General features: G+C 38.7%; 1 protein-coding gene across 7 annotated transcripts in view; it reads right to left on the reverse strand.

Annotated features, from left to right (window-relative positions):
* Positions 1-17,892, reverse strand: part of LEF1 (lymphoid enhancer binding factor 1) — a 127,121-nt gene that overhangs the window by 106,845 nt on the left and 2,384 nt on the right. For 5 of the 7 annotated variants that reach the window (XM_060654470.3, XM_060654471.3, XM_060654472.3 and 2 more), the window contains exons 2-3: positions 15,997-16,063; positions 14,451-14,584 (exon numbers count right to left, since the gene is read on the reverse strand). In XM_060654470.3, the coding sequence (XP_060510453.1) occupies positions 14,451-14,584; positions 15,997-16,063 (201 nt within the window). Of the gene's footprint in view, positions 1-14,450; positions 14,585-15,996; positions 16,064-17,214; positions 17,478-17,892 lie in introns of those variants that run through there. The other 2 variants (XM_060654473.3, XM_060654474.3) reach the window with 2 other exon arrangements.

Consider the following 17,892-nt stretch of genomic DNA (forward strand, 5'->3'; position numbering starts at 1 on the left):
CCAATTAATTCTAATTTCTCTTACTTAATCTAACATCATGATACCACAAAAATCACCACTAACAGCTCCTAAAAATGAAGCACATACCACATTTTAATTGTTTATTGTGCAAAGAACACTCTTTGGCAGTAGATTTTTGCCTGTAAATGCTCAGCTCTTATGGAATGAGGAGACAACATTATTTATCAAAGAGATTCCAAGAACCACAAAACCTCTGGCCACCCAGCTATTTGATTAACCTACTTAAATACATAAGATTTGGGGACACAGGGCCCCTAGAAGTGAGCAATAGGGACTCCCATAAAATTAGACATTTATCAAAATGTGTCTGATACACCCAAAGAACAAATATTTCCTGGGAATTTTCAAGAACACATTAAACAATTACATGGTTATGTGTTGAATGAACCAGAAGACAATTTTTACATATTCTAAGAACCTGTTATTTAAGCCACTACTAAAGCTAAACCGTTTATATTGTTTAATAAAACACATGTATAACAGACACTTTTAATCCTCAAAGTAGTTTACTGACACTAAGGATTCTTCTCAACACCTTTTCAAGGGAGAAACTAGTTTATGGATTGGGTCCCAACTCCTGAATTAGGGATACCTGGCTTTGAATTCAAGTTCTACCACTTACAAAACTTTGGGACTACAGTAATCAAATAACTTCTCTGTGCCCCAGTTTCTTTTTTGGAAACATGGAAAGACTAGCAATATTCACTTCAAGTATTTAATAAGAAAAATGCATGTAAAGTGCATTCATTAGATATTACATGCTAGTATATGAATACTATTACTCTCCTCACCTCTGGGCAGTTCCTGGACTCACAGTCATACAGAGGCTTCGGGTAAAATCCAGGCAGCTTCAGAGGTAAGTAAATGAAGTGATTTTGTGAGGCACTGCGGACTTAAATAAATGATGGGACCAAAACGATGGTCATAATATAAAATGTTTTGACTCCAGATATTGGTTAATTTTTTGTTTTCTTAGCTTGAAAGAGAAACGTAGGATAATCCTTAAACCAAACTCATGAATGTCTGTCCTGAAACTTGCTCTTCTTCCTAAATTCATTTTTTCCACGAATGCTGTCCCCTCATCATCCAGCTAGAACTTTCACCATCTTTTATACATCTCCCCTTCTTGCATCTAACTGGTTTGCCTTTGAACTCAATATTCACCACGAGCACAACTATTTCTACCAAATATAATATTAAAGAAATTTACAATTTCATATACTATCTCATTTTATACTCACAAAGCTTCTATAAGAATTCATACACCTTACTGGTGAGAAATTGACTGATTCAGTGGTCATCTAGCATCTTCTGTGTGGCAGTGACAGTATCAATAAACTGAAATTTCAGAAAGCACCCAGCAGTATAAGTCAAGACCTGGGCCCCAGTTATGGTACCACTACTTACTAGCTGTGTGATTGGAGCAAATGACCAACTTTATTTGTACTCCTACTTCTTGAACTGTTTATCGTGGTCCTTAATCTCTTCTATGCCCTCTATGCCTCAGTTTCTCAACCCTCTTTATGCCCAGTCTCACGTGTAAAACTGAGATATTAGGGATATCATCAGGTTATTCTGAGAATCAAGTGAGCAAAAACATAAAAAGGACTCTGAACAGTTCCTACGTACTATGTACTCAAAACGGAGAGCTAATGTCTAGTCCATGGACTCCATGTTGAATGTTCAGAGAACTTCTAAGCTTAATTTCAGCTTTGTGATTCTCTATAAGCTTTTTTTTTTTTTCAAGGGTCTCCATTTAAATATGGAATGACATCTGGTATTATTGCCCGATATTAGTAGGAATTCAAATTTTCTGCTAAATTTATTCCACAATCATCTGGAAAGTAACCTGCTCTATTCCAGGTAGTGTAACAGGTTCTAGGCAATAGAGATGAATAAAACAGGTGCTCTATCTGCAAGGAACTAACAACCAGTATGAAATACAGATGCAGAGACAGCCAACTATTATTAGACGTGGTAACAGTTATGAAGAAGGTCCTGTGGGAATCCACAGGAGACAGCACTTAGTCTTAACTGGTGGTAGAATCAGGAGGGGCTTCATGAAGGAGGTACCATTTAGCCTGGACCTTTAAAGATGAACAAGATTGTGCTGGCAGGGAAGAGGGAGCAGGGCACTTCAGGGAGACCAAGATAAGAAATGGAAGATGGGGATTTGGGAAAGGGTTTAGGGTGTAGGTCTGGAAATGTAGGTGAATGGTAAGCTGCAGGGTAGGGCAGTAAGGAGACAAGCCTTGAAAGGTAGATGGTTCCAAAATGGGCAAAGCTTTGAAAATAATGCTGAAGAATGTGGGATTTATTCTGTAGTCAATGGAGGGCATTCCGGGAAGAAACCTGACCTGACTAGAAGAGAACTGAGTGCCAGTGGTCTCTATGAGGGCTAGGCAGAGAGAAGGTGAGCTCTGGGGCCAAAGTGCCCAATGTTGCTCTACTGCTTTCTCGGTTCGAGGCCTGTGCAGGTCACTTAGGTCATCTGAACCCCAGTTAAATTATTAAGCAGCTAGTGGGTCAGTGTTTTTCCAAACCTTACTTTAGGTAAGAATCAATAAAGTAACGTGTTCAAAGTGCATATGCATAACCTGCCTGCAGCTTCTGGTTCAGGACATCTGCAGAGGGGCCCAAGGATCTGCCTTTTTAACGAGAACCACCCCCACCCCCCCACCCCCGCCCAACTAGTAATTCAGATGCAGTCAGTCCCTGTCCCAGAAACACTACCAATAACACAGAGTACTGTGTATTTTTACAAATAGAACAGGTGGCAATCCATGTTATAGGTGAAGAAACCAAAGTCTAGAGAGAATAAGTCACTGGCTGAAGAGCACACAGTGTGCCAGTAACAGAGCACTGGGATCCAGATCTTTGGACTCCACCAGCAGTACTCCGCTGCAACTCCCATCATCGTATGAATGTGTCTTTTACCACTACTGTCTCTGGGCCACAGTCTGATCAGTCTATCAAGGCTTATGACTAAAGGGAACCACTGTGCCCTTCTTCCCTATTCCCTGGCTTGGCCAATAAAGTAGGAACTTGTGTTCTCTGGGCAACTCCCAGGAAGGCAGCCTTTTCCTCTCCCATCTCCTCATTCATTTTCCATAAGGCAGGACTACTCCTCTCTGGTGATTTGGAGAAAGAAAATGAGCAAGGGCAGATGACTCTTTTTTTCTCTCTTTTGAGGTCAACTTGCCCAAGCATGGATTTGTTCTCACCTCAAGTTCCACAGGAGATAAGCTCCCAGCCTCTGTTAGGGAAGTCTGTGGCTCAGTGATGTGTTCAATTTGGGGAAGTCAAAGGAAGTCCAAATTTATGTCATAGTCCAAGCCACATTCGCCAATCCAGTCTTATTAATAAATAAACTGGGGGCACCTGGGTGTCTCAGCCGGTTGAGCATCTAACCAGCTTGGGTCATGATCTTGCAGTCTGTGAATTTGAGTCTCATGTCGGTCTCTCTGCTGTCAGTGCAGAGCCTACTTTGGATCCTCTGTCCCCCTCTCTGCACCTTCGCCACTCATGCTTGCTCTCGCGCTCTCTCTCTCAAAAATATGTAAACATTAAGATATATATATATAAACAGGGGCACCTGGGTGGCTCAGTCAGTTAAGTGACTGACTTTGGCTCAGGTCATGATCTCACAGTTGGTGATGAGTTCGAGTCCCACGCTGGGCTCTGTGCTGACAGCTCAGAGCCCGGAACCTGTTTCAGATTCTGTATCTACCTCTCTCTCTGCCCCTCCCCTTGCTTGTGCTTGCTTGCTCTCTCAAAAATAAATAAATTTAAATGCACACACACACACATATTTATGTGTGTGTGTGTGTGTATATATATATATATACACTATATATATACATATGTGTATATATATACACTAACAAACAAACAGATACTCTGCTCTCCATCTGTCTGACTTCTTCATTAGCACTGGACTCATTCTTAACCAGAAGAGGCATAAAAATTATCAGCCTCAAAACAGCAACCATAACCAAACCTGAATATAATCAAATACATACTTTTAAATATGGACTTAAAATAAATGTTCTTTTTTTAAGGTTAAATTGCAATGTTGGGTTAACCCCAACTTAAAAATAAGGTGCATTCACTCATTGCCTTTAATTCTGCAGTTCTACTTCTAGCAATTCATTTCAAGGAAATCGAATCTGTGCAAAGATTTAGTTAGAAAACATGCACTTTGGGGAGCCTGGGTGGCTCAGTCAGTTAAGAGTCCAACTTTGGCTCAGGTCATGATCTCATGGGTTCGTGAGTTCGAGCCCCATGTCGGGCTCTGTGCTGACAGCTTGGAGACTGGAGCGTGCTTTGGATTCTGTGTCTCCCTCTCTCTGCCCCTCCCCAGTTCATGCTCTGCCTTTTCCCTCTCTCAAAAATAAATAAACATTAAAAAAAATTAAAAAGAAAGAAAATATGCATCTCATCACAATGTTGCCGAAGATAGGGAAAAATGTGACTTCATCTGAATGTCTTCAACAAGACTGATTACATAAATTAGGCAATCATTAAAAATGATGTTAGGTGCAGTTAGGGGCGGCTGGGTGGCTCAGTTGGTTAAGCATTTGACTCTTGATTTTGGCTCAGGTCAGGATCTCACAGTTCAGTTTGTGGGATTGAGCCCCACATTGGGCTCCTTGCAGACAGCATGGAGCCTGCTTTAGATTCTCTCCATCTCTCTGTCCCTCCCCAGCTCTTGTGCTCTCTCTCTCAAGGTAAATAAACTTAAAAAAAAATGATGTAAAAATTATATACTGTATCTTGGTGGGAAAATAAAGCAAATTACATAACAGTATATTATGTTCCCATTGCCATAAACATATAAAATATATATTTATATATGTGCATAGGTACAGTAGAGGTCTAAAAGGCTACATAGTGAGTTTTAAGAGTGATTGCCTCACACAGTGGGATTCTGGGAATTTAATATTTGTTATTCCTCTTGCTTATTTTACTAATTTCTCTAGTGACCATGGATTGCTTTTTTTAATAAAAGTATTCTATTTTCATAAAACATAGTGAAGCATTAATGAAATTTCCAATAAAATCAAAGTAATAACTGCTTTTCTATTTTATATTTTAACCAATATTACGATTCATTTAATAAGTGTTTTATGTTCTGAATGGCAAACGTGGCTATTTTCAAAGAAAATAAACACCTCTTTCTATCTTAAGGGAGGGCACTGACTCCACAACTCCATGGGGATCAGAACACCCACCTACAGTTTTTAGTCAGGACTAAAGAACAGCATCTGGCTCAAAGTAGTCATTTTTTTCAAAAGGGTACGTGTTTTTCCTTTCAAAAAATAAAATAAAATCTTGAGTTTTAATGTAAAAATTTTAATGTATACAGACAAATGAGCAAACACTAATTCAAGCAACGTTTGGGAGACTTAATTCTTTTCCCAACCTTGCTAGTTAGCTAAACTGGTTAGCCCAATGCAGTAAGCAGTAAATAATTTTTTACTTCAGTACTTTTGGGTTTATTCCAGACTTTAAAAAAGTCTCACTGTTGGAGTCACAGACTAAGTCTAACACACTTGAGACAAGATTATAGTACCTTTTTCTTGATCCAAGTCATCTGAACCAGTGCACCAAGATGATATGTGATCATAATTATGAGATATAATATTTGCCGTTAAAAATGGAAGAATTCTTTGCCAAGAAAGCTGACTCCATGTTGAAATATATTTAACATTCACTGGGTTTTATTTAGAGAAAAAGTAAAGTCTTAAAAGGATGGAAGCTGGAATTTTCCACAAGGCTAGAAAATCACTGATTTCTCCTTGCTGCTGGGCCAACACATCCCCTTGGACCTGATCCTTTTAGGTGCCAGGAAAGCTGGAAAGATTTAAGTTAGAAGAAAATTCAAAGGGGAAAAAAATAACTTGCCTGTCATCCTCTACATTCACATGGCTCTTAGATCTCCTCTATATAATTTTTGCAGTGGAGAGAAGAAACTTGGCTCCTAAAGGATTAAGGGGAAAAGTCTCCTAACCAAAAAATATTCTTACCTCCATCCAAGGAGTTAAGAGTTATCTGGCAATTTCATATCAAATATTAGAAGGATATGAGATTTTTCATGAATATGAAATTTAGAAACCTGCTCCTTCACACATCTCATTCTCTATGGTGCTAACAAGAAAAATCACATGCTCTCCTAACATGACTAGGGAGAAAAAGGAACCCAAGAGAAGAAAGCCACTTTGGTAAGGGATGTAATGACAATTCCCAAAATTTTTATTTATGCAAGATTTTTCTTTTTTTGTTCTTTTTTTCCCAAAAGTTTATTTATTTATTTTGAGAAAGAGAGAGAGAGTGAGGAGGAGAGAGAGAGAAGGAGACAGAGAATCCCAAGCAGGCTGGGCACTATCAGTACAGAGCCCAATGTCCTGACTCACAAACCCTGGGATCATGACCTGAGCCCAAGTCAAGAGTCAGACACTCAACCAACTGAGCCACCCAGGCACCCCTACACAAGAATTTTCTACAGGTGAATGTAAGGCCTTCACTCAGTGTCCAAATTTCAGGTCAGCACAGTGGCATAATAAAAACCAAACACTTCTTCCTTTTCTCAGGAGCTTACTAGGTAAAGTCAAACACCCCTTGTGGCTACAGCATTCCCAGCAGGTGGGGGTCCAGGCACTGGCTTATACCATCTGACACTCCTGCTCTGTTCCCTTAGCTAGTAAACCGAGTACTTTTACAGGCTTTGTGCCACCTAAATTTCACATCAACCACATAAAGCAGGCAAGAAATATTAAAATTTCTCATTTTATAAATGAGGAAACAAAGGCTGATGGAGGTTAAATACCTCCCCCCACGGCTTTGGGAAAGAATGAAGGACTTGGGACGAGACCTCAGGTCTCTGACATCTTACCCAGTACTGGTCTTCCCCCACAGGTTTGCCTTCACAGGGAAATACCTGGCTCTACCTAACCAACACTCAAATATGTTGTTCTCAACATCACAGAAGGACATAATTTACAGTACACATTGGCCTAGAAAATTCCGCAGTGATAATGCCACATATATTTAGAAGGAACACACAAAAATTTTTAATACCTGTAAATACCTCAAGTTTTACTGGGAAAAAAAATGGTTCTATCTGGGAAACAATAAAAATAAATTGCATTAACCATATGATACTAAAACATAATTGAAGACGATTTTCTATTACTATTATATTTCTATCTCAAGTATCCTTTTGAAAAAAGTGCTTCTATCACCTCTTTTTCTTCAATTAAGTTTCTAGAACTAAGTAAGAAAGTACTTCTTGTGACCAGTCCTCATATGAGGGTCCAGTCCCATTCTTTTTCATTCTTGCAGCAAGCTCCCAGCTGGCTGTTTTTAGCAGTTACTTGGAAACTTAACAGTCTTTAAAGAGCGACTTTGATTTTCTTATTAAAGACTCTAGCCTAATGTTCTCTCTCTCTTTTCACTGATGCAACAAATCAGAGAAAAGATAAAATAATAAAATACTAAGGATTATTTAGCGGACAGTTTTTGCTTTTAACATAGCATTTGGTTTGATAAAGAGAGATCACTTGGAAATATCCAAAAAACATACATGAAAAATTTCTAGTGCATTTTTTATTCAGCAAATCTACTTACGTGTCTATTCAATGCTAGGCTGAATGGAACTATCTCATCATTCATCAGTAGTCCTTGATCAATTGACCAGCTGATCAACTATCATCAACAGTGGATAGGTTTTACTGCAGAATTTTTCAGGATTGAAAAAAAAGGACTTATAAGTAGGTATTAGTATGTCAGCATTTAAAAATTTGCTTTGGTAACTGTTTCATTAAGAAGCTGACAACATGAAAGGAAAATTAAAGCTCCACTTGAGCCACTCCTCCTTCTAGATTATAGAGCCTTCCCTTCAGCTACCCCTCATGCAACCTTTCTCTGTGCTAAGTAAAATTGCAATAGTCCTCTTTCTTAAAGTGAACATAACATCAACAACAAATTACTATGATGAGGATCAAAGCCTGATTCTGAAAAACCATCAAGTTTCATATAGAATTATGTGTGGACATAGCTCAAAACAATGGCCAACAATTAAAAGTTTTTTAGCGTCTATCTGCCCCTGGTTAGCTGCAAAAATAAAACACATTTCTAGACTCTCTGTGACGCAACATCTCTGCCAGTCATATTTCTCCTACAGATGGGAAAAAGGGGACAGGTAGTAGGCAAAACTCTTGTTTGCTCTGTAATGCCCTTGCAATATTCCCCATAAAGATTGAAGACCGGTAAGTACCACTCCTGAGAGCTTTGTGAGTGATCTACACATAGCAAGTAGTTAATTTCAGCAGGTTTACAAGTTTAGTTTGAGTGGGTATGGTGTATAAAGGCATCATCTTACGGAGATTTTAAAATCCCCTGAACGATCCAAGTAAAATACAATACTGGCCAAAGAAATATAATAAATATAATTAAAAAAAAATAAAAAATAAAAAAATAAAATCCCCTGAACATCCTCTTAGTCTGCAAATAGTCCCAGCTAGACTGGCTACATTGTCAAAATCTCTGGAGTGAGCAATCCCTGTTTCCTTTCCATCTTCTCTACTCAACTGCCCACTCTTCCTGTCAAGTCAGTGTATTTCAATATCCCTCTCTTTCTGCCCCCACGCCCCACCCAACCTTTGTGGTTCGTCTCTAGGTCATTTTCTGGCTTTACTTCTTCAAATTTTATAAAGATTGAATCACTTACATGCCTAAAATGACTTAAGAGCTTATAGAAAAGTGTACAATTCCTATACTGTGACTTCATAAGGTCATAATTAATATTGAAAAGCCATCATGATCTAAAATATATTTTAAAAAGTATTTAAACAAAGTCCAGTGGCTGCCTTTTCCAAATGAGTAAGGACCTATCAGGACAGTACAAAGCAGTACTAAGTCTCTTGACTGCTACAGTATTAGCTTTCTATAGACTCTCTGTTTGGCATTAACCACTTAATAATATTCAAGATACACAAGTTTTAAATGAATATCTACTTTTTAAAAAACCTTCACTCCCATGATAGCAGCACCTATATAAAGCTGAACTTTACTTTTGCCAGGGAATAAAACATATGTGCTTTTCTGCTAACCCACGGACAGTGCTGGCTTATCTATTTTGAAATCAAAGGGAAACCAGTTTTATAAAATGTCTATAATACATAAATGAGGAACAAAGGGGTCAGAGAGTTATGGAATGATCTACTGCCTAAAGAAATGTCAGTCACATAAACCAAGAATGGTTCTGCCTAAAGAACTGATAGGATTGGTTTAAAACAGCAAAAACAACACAACAGGACTCAAAAAGCTACACAATTTTCTCGACTGATGTTATGAAAGAATACTTGTGAGGCTACAAATTCAAGTCCAGTTGAACCCCATTGTGAGGTCCAATCTCGGTCCTGGTAAATCGTACATAAGTCTCCAACCACAAGATCGACTGAATCAAAATAATGGGGTTGATGAGAGCAACTTCAGGACCTGTGTGGGGGCAGGAGAAGAGGTACTTCGAAGAGCAAGATTTTCTGCAGGATGGCTCAATGGTCTTTAGTTTTAGTGAAATTGGGTTGTTCTCTTATTTTTATGAACGAACAAGAAATTTCTAGTCAGGGGCGCCTGGGTGGCTCAGTCGGTTAAGCGTCCGACTTCGGCTCAGGTCACAATCTCACAGTCCGTGAGTTCGAGCCCCGCTTCGGGCTCTGGGCTGATGGCTCAGAGCCTGGAGCCTGATTCCGATTCTGTGTCTCCCTCTCTCTCTGCCCCTCCCCCATTCATGCTCTTCTCTGTCTCAAAAAGAAATAAAACGTTAAAAAAAAATTTTAAAAAGAAATTTCTAGTCATTTTGAAAAAAATATAGCTGAATAAAGATCACACGTTGGCTGCACGAGTGATGCAAGTACGGTATTAGCTACTGGAGGGTCAGATGTAGGTAGTATGGCTCCCTGGAACGCCTGAATAAGCAAACCATTTGGTCCTGAGATAGCTCAGATACATGAATGGTAGTTGCGGGGGAGTAAGGTGTCGCATCAGCTTCCAATTATTCAGACTAAGATCCTTCCCTGCTTTGTAGCATTACAATTAAAAATGTATCAAACGAAAGAACTAGAAGAGTTTGAGGGCTCTGGGGAATTTCCCCACACATTCTCCTGATACACACATTCAAATTTGAGATAGAACCCATCTTCTAAAACTTAAATTCTCCTGCACTTCAGGTAAAGAGGCAAATTTAATGTACTTAGCTTCGGAAAGTATGCAACTTAGAAAATTGAAAATAATTTCTCACTAAATCAAATTAAGTAGCTTCTTGTAAAGTGAAGACACCCCACCTTAAAAACCTTGCTCAAAATATAAGCCACAGTCTCCCTCCACTCTTGAATTATTACTTCTGTATTTTCAAAGCTATTCAGCAATGCACAGTGGTATAAGTGTAAGCTTACAGATAAGCGTAAGCTTACTTAGTTCCTAATTCAAGATGTAGCAATGACGAAAATCAATTTTAAGCTGTTTGTGAGCAAATACAAACATGGGGGTAGGTTATCACAAAGTCATAACAGATACCTATTATATTCTGTTCATCAGAAATCAAAATGATGTTTCTCTTAAGGTAAAAAAAAACAAAACAAACAAAAAAAAACCATACAATAGAACGGAGATGCTCAAACTAATGAAAAAAAGATCCCCTGAACATTTTAATAGCAATGTCTACTAAAAATAAAAAAAAAGGAAAGATGAAATGCAAACATAAACATCGTCTTTTCCCACCTAAAAATCCATCCTGTGTGAGCACAAAGAAACAATGAAGTCAGCAGCACGGTGCTGACCAGGTGTTACTGCGGTAGGTCGGTGGGTCCTACGACCCAGCTGTAACATTTGCTGTAGCTCCCCACAAGACGTCTGCTGCTTTTCCCTCCCATGCATCTGAAGAGAAATGAGATGCTTCTCTTCAGAGGTGTTAAAAACTTGGGTAGCCTATGGGACAAATGTAAGTCTGACACCTAAGATTAATAACCACAGTGCATTATGCCAAAGGGAACTTTCACTATGTTGAAGCCAGCCAAACCCCCTGCTCACATGGTATTCAGGGTATTCAGGCACGCAAGCGCCAGGACCCAAAGGAGGTAACAAAGTATTTTTTTCTTTTAATACTTTACCATTGGCCTAGAGGGACTGCCATAAATAAGACTCAGAAAAAAAAAGGCTTGGGAGTATGCTTTTAATAAATTCTCTAGGGTCCTTGTTCTGAAATACTTAACAAGCTTCAGCATCTTCTTACTCTCTATGAAAACGACCAACTCAAGCCAAGGTTTACTGTGCTTTAAGAACTGACACCAAATGTGTTATTATTACAGGTGTTTTCTTATTAGGCATGATTTATTTGAATTGAGAATTTGCATTTAAAATTCTTTGAGATACTCATTCATAATATTTCTGATATAAACACACTTCTAAGAATTCCAGTTCTGAAACATGTAACTAGCCAGTTAAAATTTCCCTTCAGAAGGAAAAAAGCTGGATTGCCAAAGGTGGTTCACTTGAGTAGGTAATACTGTACTTAGGCCACAGGTAAAAGCTGTGTAAGCATCTTATGTCAGTATTTGTCTAAAAAAGAGTAAAACGCATATAGAATTGTTAAAATGAGCTATCAACAGAAACACATCTGTGCGTGCCAATTGGCCTTAGCTGATAATCTCTGGATATGTGCAGGTTCCTATAAAATGGAAGATTCTGTGTGAGGAAGGGGCGGTCAGGGCCCTCCCCCACCCCCAGGTGTTTTTCTAGTCCTAACACCTGCGGGCAGCAGATGCCCGTAAACAAGCAGTTGTTTGTAATGCAAATGCAAGTAACAAGGATTCCTTGGGGCCACCCCCACCTTCAGCTCAAACACAAATGGTCACCCAGCTCCTGACACCCTAGATGAAAACTTATCACTGAGAATGTCAGTTACACAAACACTAAGTCCTACTAAGGAGAGAGTTAAAGAGCAAGAAGGCAGAAAGCGCGGTTAGGGGTGAATAAGAGAGGCTGCTTTCCGGTTAAAGTGTTTTGGATCTCAGACACATTAAAAACAGCTGCTAGGTATTAAAAACCGAAGACTGCAACTACCCTTAAAAAAAAAAAAAAAATGGACATAGCCTTGTGGTTAAAACTGAAAAGCTTCTATAATTGTGCAAACTGCAGAATATCGCAACAAAATGTGCCTAAAATAAACAGGTCCTAAAATATAACAGAATACACCAAAACAGCAGGTAACAAGGTAAGGTAACTGTTTCCTAACCACACCCCTTTCCTCCAATCTACACCCACCAACATTTATTCTGGCCACAAATCTTTCCTAAACAACGAATGACTGTTCAACTCACTGACCTCAAAATTTTAATACGTATACTAACAATACTTTCTATCAGAATTTCAAAATTATTAGTATTGGCGGGGGTGAGGGTGCGTGCTGCATGCTGGAGACCTAAAGCAGAAAGTGTTAATTTAAAGAAAAGAAGGTTAATTTTCAATATGCTTAGGGATAATTTATCTGTATCAGATTTTTATTATATTGACTTTTAATAATTTTCGTTTTGAAAGGAGAAGTGGCTGAACTAAAGAATAAATCCCACAAATACTTATTAAGCATTAATTGTGTTTACAGCTGAAAAGTGTAAGATTGTTTTAGGGGTTATCTTCTATTGTTACCAGTGCAGAGACTATAATTTAGATTTGTCAGAAAGATTATTTGTTGTTCTAAAAAGACTTTCAACAGAAATCTTCAATTATCCCTTATCTAAAACATATTCTCCTCCTTACCATCCAAAAAAACCCCAACAAAACAAAATAGCTCAACGATAAAAGAACTATCTGAGATGTCTGCATATTTAGTTCAACAAATACAAAGTCACCTACAAATTTTAAAACTCAGAAGCATTTATACTTGGAGTGGTCTCTAAATATTAAACTGTATTTGCTTAATTAGTTAATATACTTTTTAGTCAGGAGATTCGTATGTATCACACAGACATCTCTATCATCAAATATTTGAAAAGCCTTTTAAAATAAAATGTGAAAACTCTATTTCATATAACAACCGTCACAAGTTTGCCAAGATCACCATTTTAGCTGCTATATGAAAATTAGAAATATCTTATTCCCTACTTGAAAGTTCGAATATCTTTTGGAAATTTATGGAAAAATAATTACATTAACTTCTAAATCACAGTGCCCACATATATCTCATATACCTCTCGTTCTAACAATCAAAGACTACAAATAATCACACAAATACTATTTGTTCACAATTGATTCTTCTCTCTGCTCCTTTGCTGAATCTTCTAGATCCCAGAGGTATTAATACCAGTACTTTCCCCAGATGTCTGTGATTTTTTTCCCCCCACTTAGTGGAAGCACTGGACTAATAAGGCAAAGACCATAGGTTCCATTTTCACGATCCTGGATTTCTCTCCCTAGAGGAACAGACTAAACCCCTAATCCCCAAGACCCACACATACATGTTCTTCACTGGGGCTTAGGTGGCAGAGGGAGAGTAAGTCTGAAATAGGGTAAATACACTGATGGATCAGTGAAAATCCATCACTACCACACAAGGGACTATTCTCTGGGAGAACTCCAATCACCAGTACATTTCACATTCACATACTATACAAGTTACCCTTTAGGTGTTTTCCTACTGTATAAAGGAGGTTTTTGCTTCCCAACAAAGAAAAATAGCATCAAATAATGTATCTGAAATTCTTCACAGTGTTAAACATTTGCATAATGTAGTTATAATGCCACTGCATTTTTTAGAACTTGAAAAGTTAAGTGAGCCATGAGATAAAAAGAACAATTTTCATTAGGATTATCTTCAAATGATACTTTCTCAACAACTGACAATAGAGTAAAAATACCTCATCCCCACCTGACCCCCAACTGATTTGTTAAAAAACATAGGGTAATACAATAAAATGAAACACTGTTTTAAAAGCTGAAGTAACATTCTAAATGTTCAACTACAAATGAGCTAAAGTAGTTCTGATTCTAGATGGTTTATGAGCAGTGAAAACTATACAGTACTTAGTTAATTGAAAAATTAAATCAATTTTCTCCTGTCATCAGCATAAAAAGCACAATACTCATAAAATCATGAATTTGTTGACTTAGCTTTACTTGATTTCATGATAACTGGAGCTCTGTTATTTATTAATCTTAACCAATAAGCCAAAAGCTAAAATTCCAAGAGCAAGACATCAAAGGTAGTAAGTACTCTTTCAAGGCAGCCATTCTTCACAGCAGGTCTTATTTAGTAATGACCAGTCACATATAATGAGAGTATTTCTAAAGTGTTTTAAAAAACAAACATTTTGCTAACATACAAATTAACTTCCACTTCTGAAAATAATTTGCAACATCAGCATGTTACTCACTGTTCTTGGGATGGGTGGAGAAAGAGATCCATTTGACATGTATGGGTCATTATTCATATTTGGCATCATTATGTACCCAGAATAACTTGAGTAGGAGGGTCCCTTGTTGTAGAGGCCTCCATCTGGATGCTTTCCTGAGAGAATTCAAATAACAATCAATGATGCATTGATTTCCTTTTTATATCACTGTATTTTCATCTGAAAATCTAACAGTTCTATGACAAATCAGACCTTATACAAAAGACTTGTTTACAAAATACTGTAACTGGATTATTATGCTCTATTTTAGATTGACAGTATTTATTCTCTTAAATGACTTAGCAGCAAAACAGATGTTTTAAAAACATGTGGTTCAATTTACTTCCACTACTGACGGGTGTTTTTACAAAAATAAGTGTTATTCATCTTACTTAATTTGCTCTAAAACTAACAAACTGGACCAAGAAATACAGGCACAGGGAAAAACACACACAAATCTAAAGCTATATTATAAACATATAAGGCCATCTGGCTACACACACACACACACACACACACACTTACACACCTGAAGTTATGCTCCACCGTATCGGCAAACTCAAAAACTCTACCCGTGATTGTAGATTTCTAGAAAATTTCTAGATTTTATCAAGAGAAAGAGTTGTGTCTAGTACATGGACAACTAATCAAATTTATAAAGGATTAACTCCAGGAGACTTAATTTTATGTACTACGCCATTCTGCCAAAGAAATTTGTGTGTGTTTACTATATACATTTCTTCTCTTTAATCTGTATAACTACTTTGTAGCTCAGAAGAAAGTCTGATATTACAGTTCTCTTCCCTTCTCCTCCTGGCTGACATATTGTATGCATGAACACTTCATTCTGGTCAGGCCGACTGTAAGTAAACTGGAGAACAGAAATGCAGACTATTCGAAATGAAAACCCTACAGATTATTTTAAAGTCACAGGGAGCTCTCCTTAAATCTAAAAAATATATGCAATTTTTAAATTTTTGAGCAAGAATTAGAAATGGGGAGAAAGTCTAACATGTTCCATATGCAAAGTTCCTAATTTTAAGAATAAAGTTTTATATTTTTACAAGTTAGATTCGATTTACTGGGCCATATTCAGTCCGTGCATTCACTGCCTGCCCTCTCACTGTAACAAGAAATAGCAATTTTACAAAGGAAAATCCATTTGAAACTATTTCTTGTTGGAAAATAAATTGGTGTAGACTGTCACTCTATAACAATGCAGAAAAAAAATAAGCCAATTAGAACTTTGGCTAAAATAAGGAAAAGAGGAAAACTTATTACAGACATTTCCTCTTCCACATACTCTGGAAGCCAGCTAAAATCCAAAGGCCCCTAACTCCTTCAAGACAATTTTAAAATTATGTAAATATACATTAGACATAGGCAGTAAGTTTGCTGGATTCTTTCCCATTTTGTTAAAATAGTGTTATTTTATTAAAATAGCACAGTCACATCATATCCGATACACCTATATTCACAAATTGCACGTGAGGTTATAAATTTGGGAAAAGTAGAATTAGTGTCTTACCATCATCAGGGTGTTCTCTGGCCTTGTCGTGGTAGGACTCCTGAGAGGTTTGTGCTTGTCTGGCCACCTAACAGCAAGAACCCCCATGCCCCCAAAAGAGAAAATCAACTTAGAGTTTGTAGTAAGTGTGTGTCCACTGGTAATTCAAAGGACGAGGACTGGGTGCAAGTCAATGTACCCATTTTACCAATCTAAGAAGGATAGGCTAGGGTTGAGAACGGGGAAATCTTTTGCTTTTTCTTTTCAACACAAATTTTTCGGTGACTATTATCTACCCAGGACTAGAAAGTATAAAGAATGATAAGAACAATAACAATATAGTAAATCTGGGAAAGACCCACACGGTGCTGATTGCTACAATGCATCAAGGCTACTTGGACACCTGACATGACAGGAGTTGGGGCTTAATGGGGTTCATCCTTTCGATAGCTTCCTTAACCACAGTTCACTTCAATCAGTACTGATTAAAATCGGACTGAAATATCATTTTACAACTAAAAGTACATTTTAAATAGAAACTATGCACTCACAGATGGAGGTCTTAAGGCAACTTGTCCCAAGCAAGTCCCAGCAGGAGCCCCCCACTCCTTATAACCTACCATGGCAGGCTGAGTGCAAGCCGACAAGAAAAAAAGTGAACTATTTCTGTGGTTAAAGGGAGGAAAATTTGAGAGTTGGGTTATAAACATCTAATAGGTAGCCCAGCTAATATCAATTCTGGTAACCACCATCCACCCAGCCTCAACCACGTGCAAATCAGTGGTATTACCCCTTCACCATCTTCCCTGGTCTACCCCGTGCCCACTTACCACCACAGCAAAGATTAATAGAGCCCTAATCCCTGGGTTCTATGCTTCAAGCTGCAGAGCCCTTCTTTCCAGAGCAGAAACGCAAAATGTGAAGCGGGTGGCAAATTTATTCATGGAATAAGGAAGGACAAGCAAAATGAGCAGAAAGAAAAAAGAGGCTGTTCTACAAATACAAGCTTGGCCTCTAAGTGTTTTTTGGACATTACTTGGTTCCTTGGCCATATGTCCTCCCGGTAATCTTCTACCCCCAATACATAGTCACAAACCTTTTAAGTGGGGTTTGGTGTACCCTAGCTCCCTTCCTGACCCCCCCTCAAATTGGCATGTTGGAATCAAAGATTCGAGGATAACGAACACCTCTGTGTGCTCCTAAGAACCCAGGCCCCCAGCCTTCCAAATGCATACTCACCCCTGCCATTGGGATACAGAAGGTAACTCTGAAGTGTTCTTAATCGTGTTGTTTAAAACCAAAAATGTCCCCGCCCCCAAAACCACACGCTTTCTTTTTGGGGGCAGAAGGATGCCATTTAAGGGAAAAGGGTATACCCTCTAAGTTTCTTTGGAGGGAAAAAGCGTTGGTGAAATCATTTGAGTGTTAGGACTTTTCTACCGGATTTCCTCCAAAGCGTTTCCCAGTTGTTAAAAGAGGGTGGCCAGTGTAGTGTCGGGTATCAGGGTCCATCCGCCCACCACCCCCACCCCCCCTTCTGAAACTCCCTGCCGCCTGAAATAGCCCTTCCGCGCGGTCCCGCTTGCGGCTTTCTCTTGCCGGCACGCACGTGTCTGTATTTACTCTACTTGGGTTACCTGCGCTATCGCCCGCAGCGGGCCAGGAGATCAGATAAAGCGCTTTTCACCCTTCCCTGTGTGGGTGCCCTGGCTTCCGCCACATCTCGACTTTCTCCTTTTTTTCTGCATAGATTTAAGGCCTGATCCAGGCCCCAAACTACCCCAAATATAAGCGCTTTTTCACTTTAAGTGACCGGGGTTGGAGAAAAGCAGTGTTGGCGGCGGCACTGGGAGGCTTCCCGCCCTGTGGTGGCTCGGCTCGGTGCGCCCACGGCTCCCTGCAGCCGGCCTGGGCGCT

The sequence above is a fragment of the Panthera onca genome, chromosome B1, assembly GCF_046562875.1.
Source record: "Panthera onca isolate mPanOnc1 chromosome B1, mPanOnc1 haplotype 2, whole genome shotgun sequence".
NCBI lineage: Eukaryota > Metazoa > Chordata > Mammalia > Carnivora > Felidae > Panthera > Panthera onca.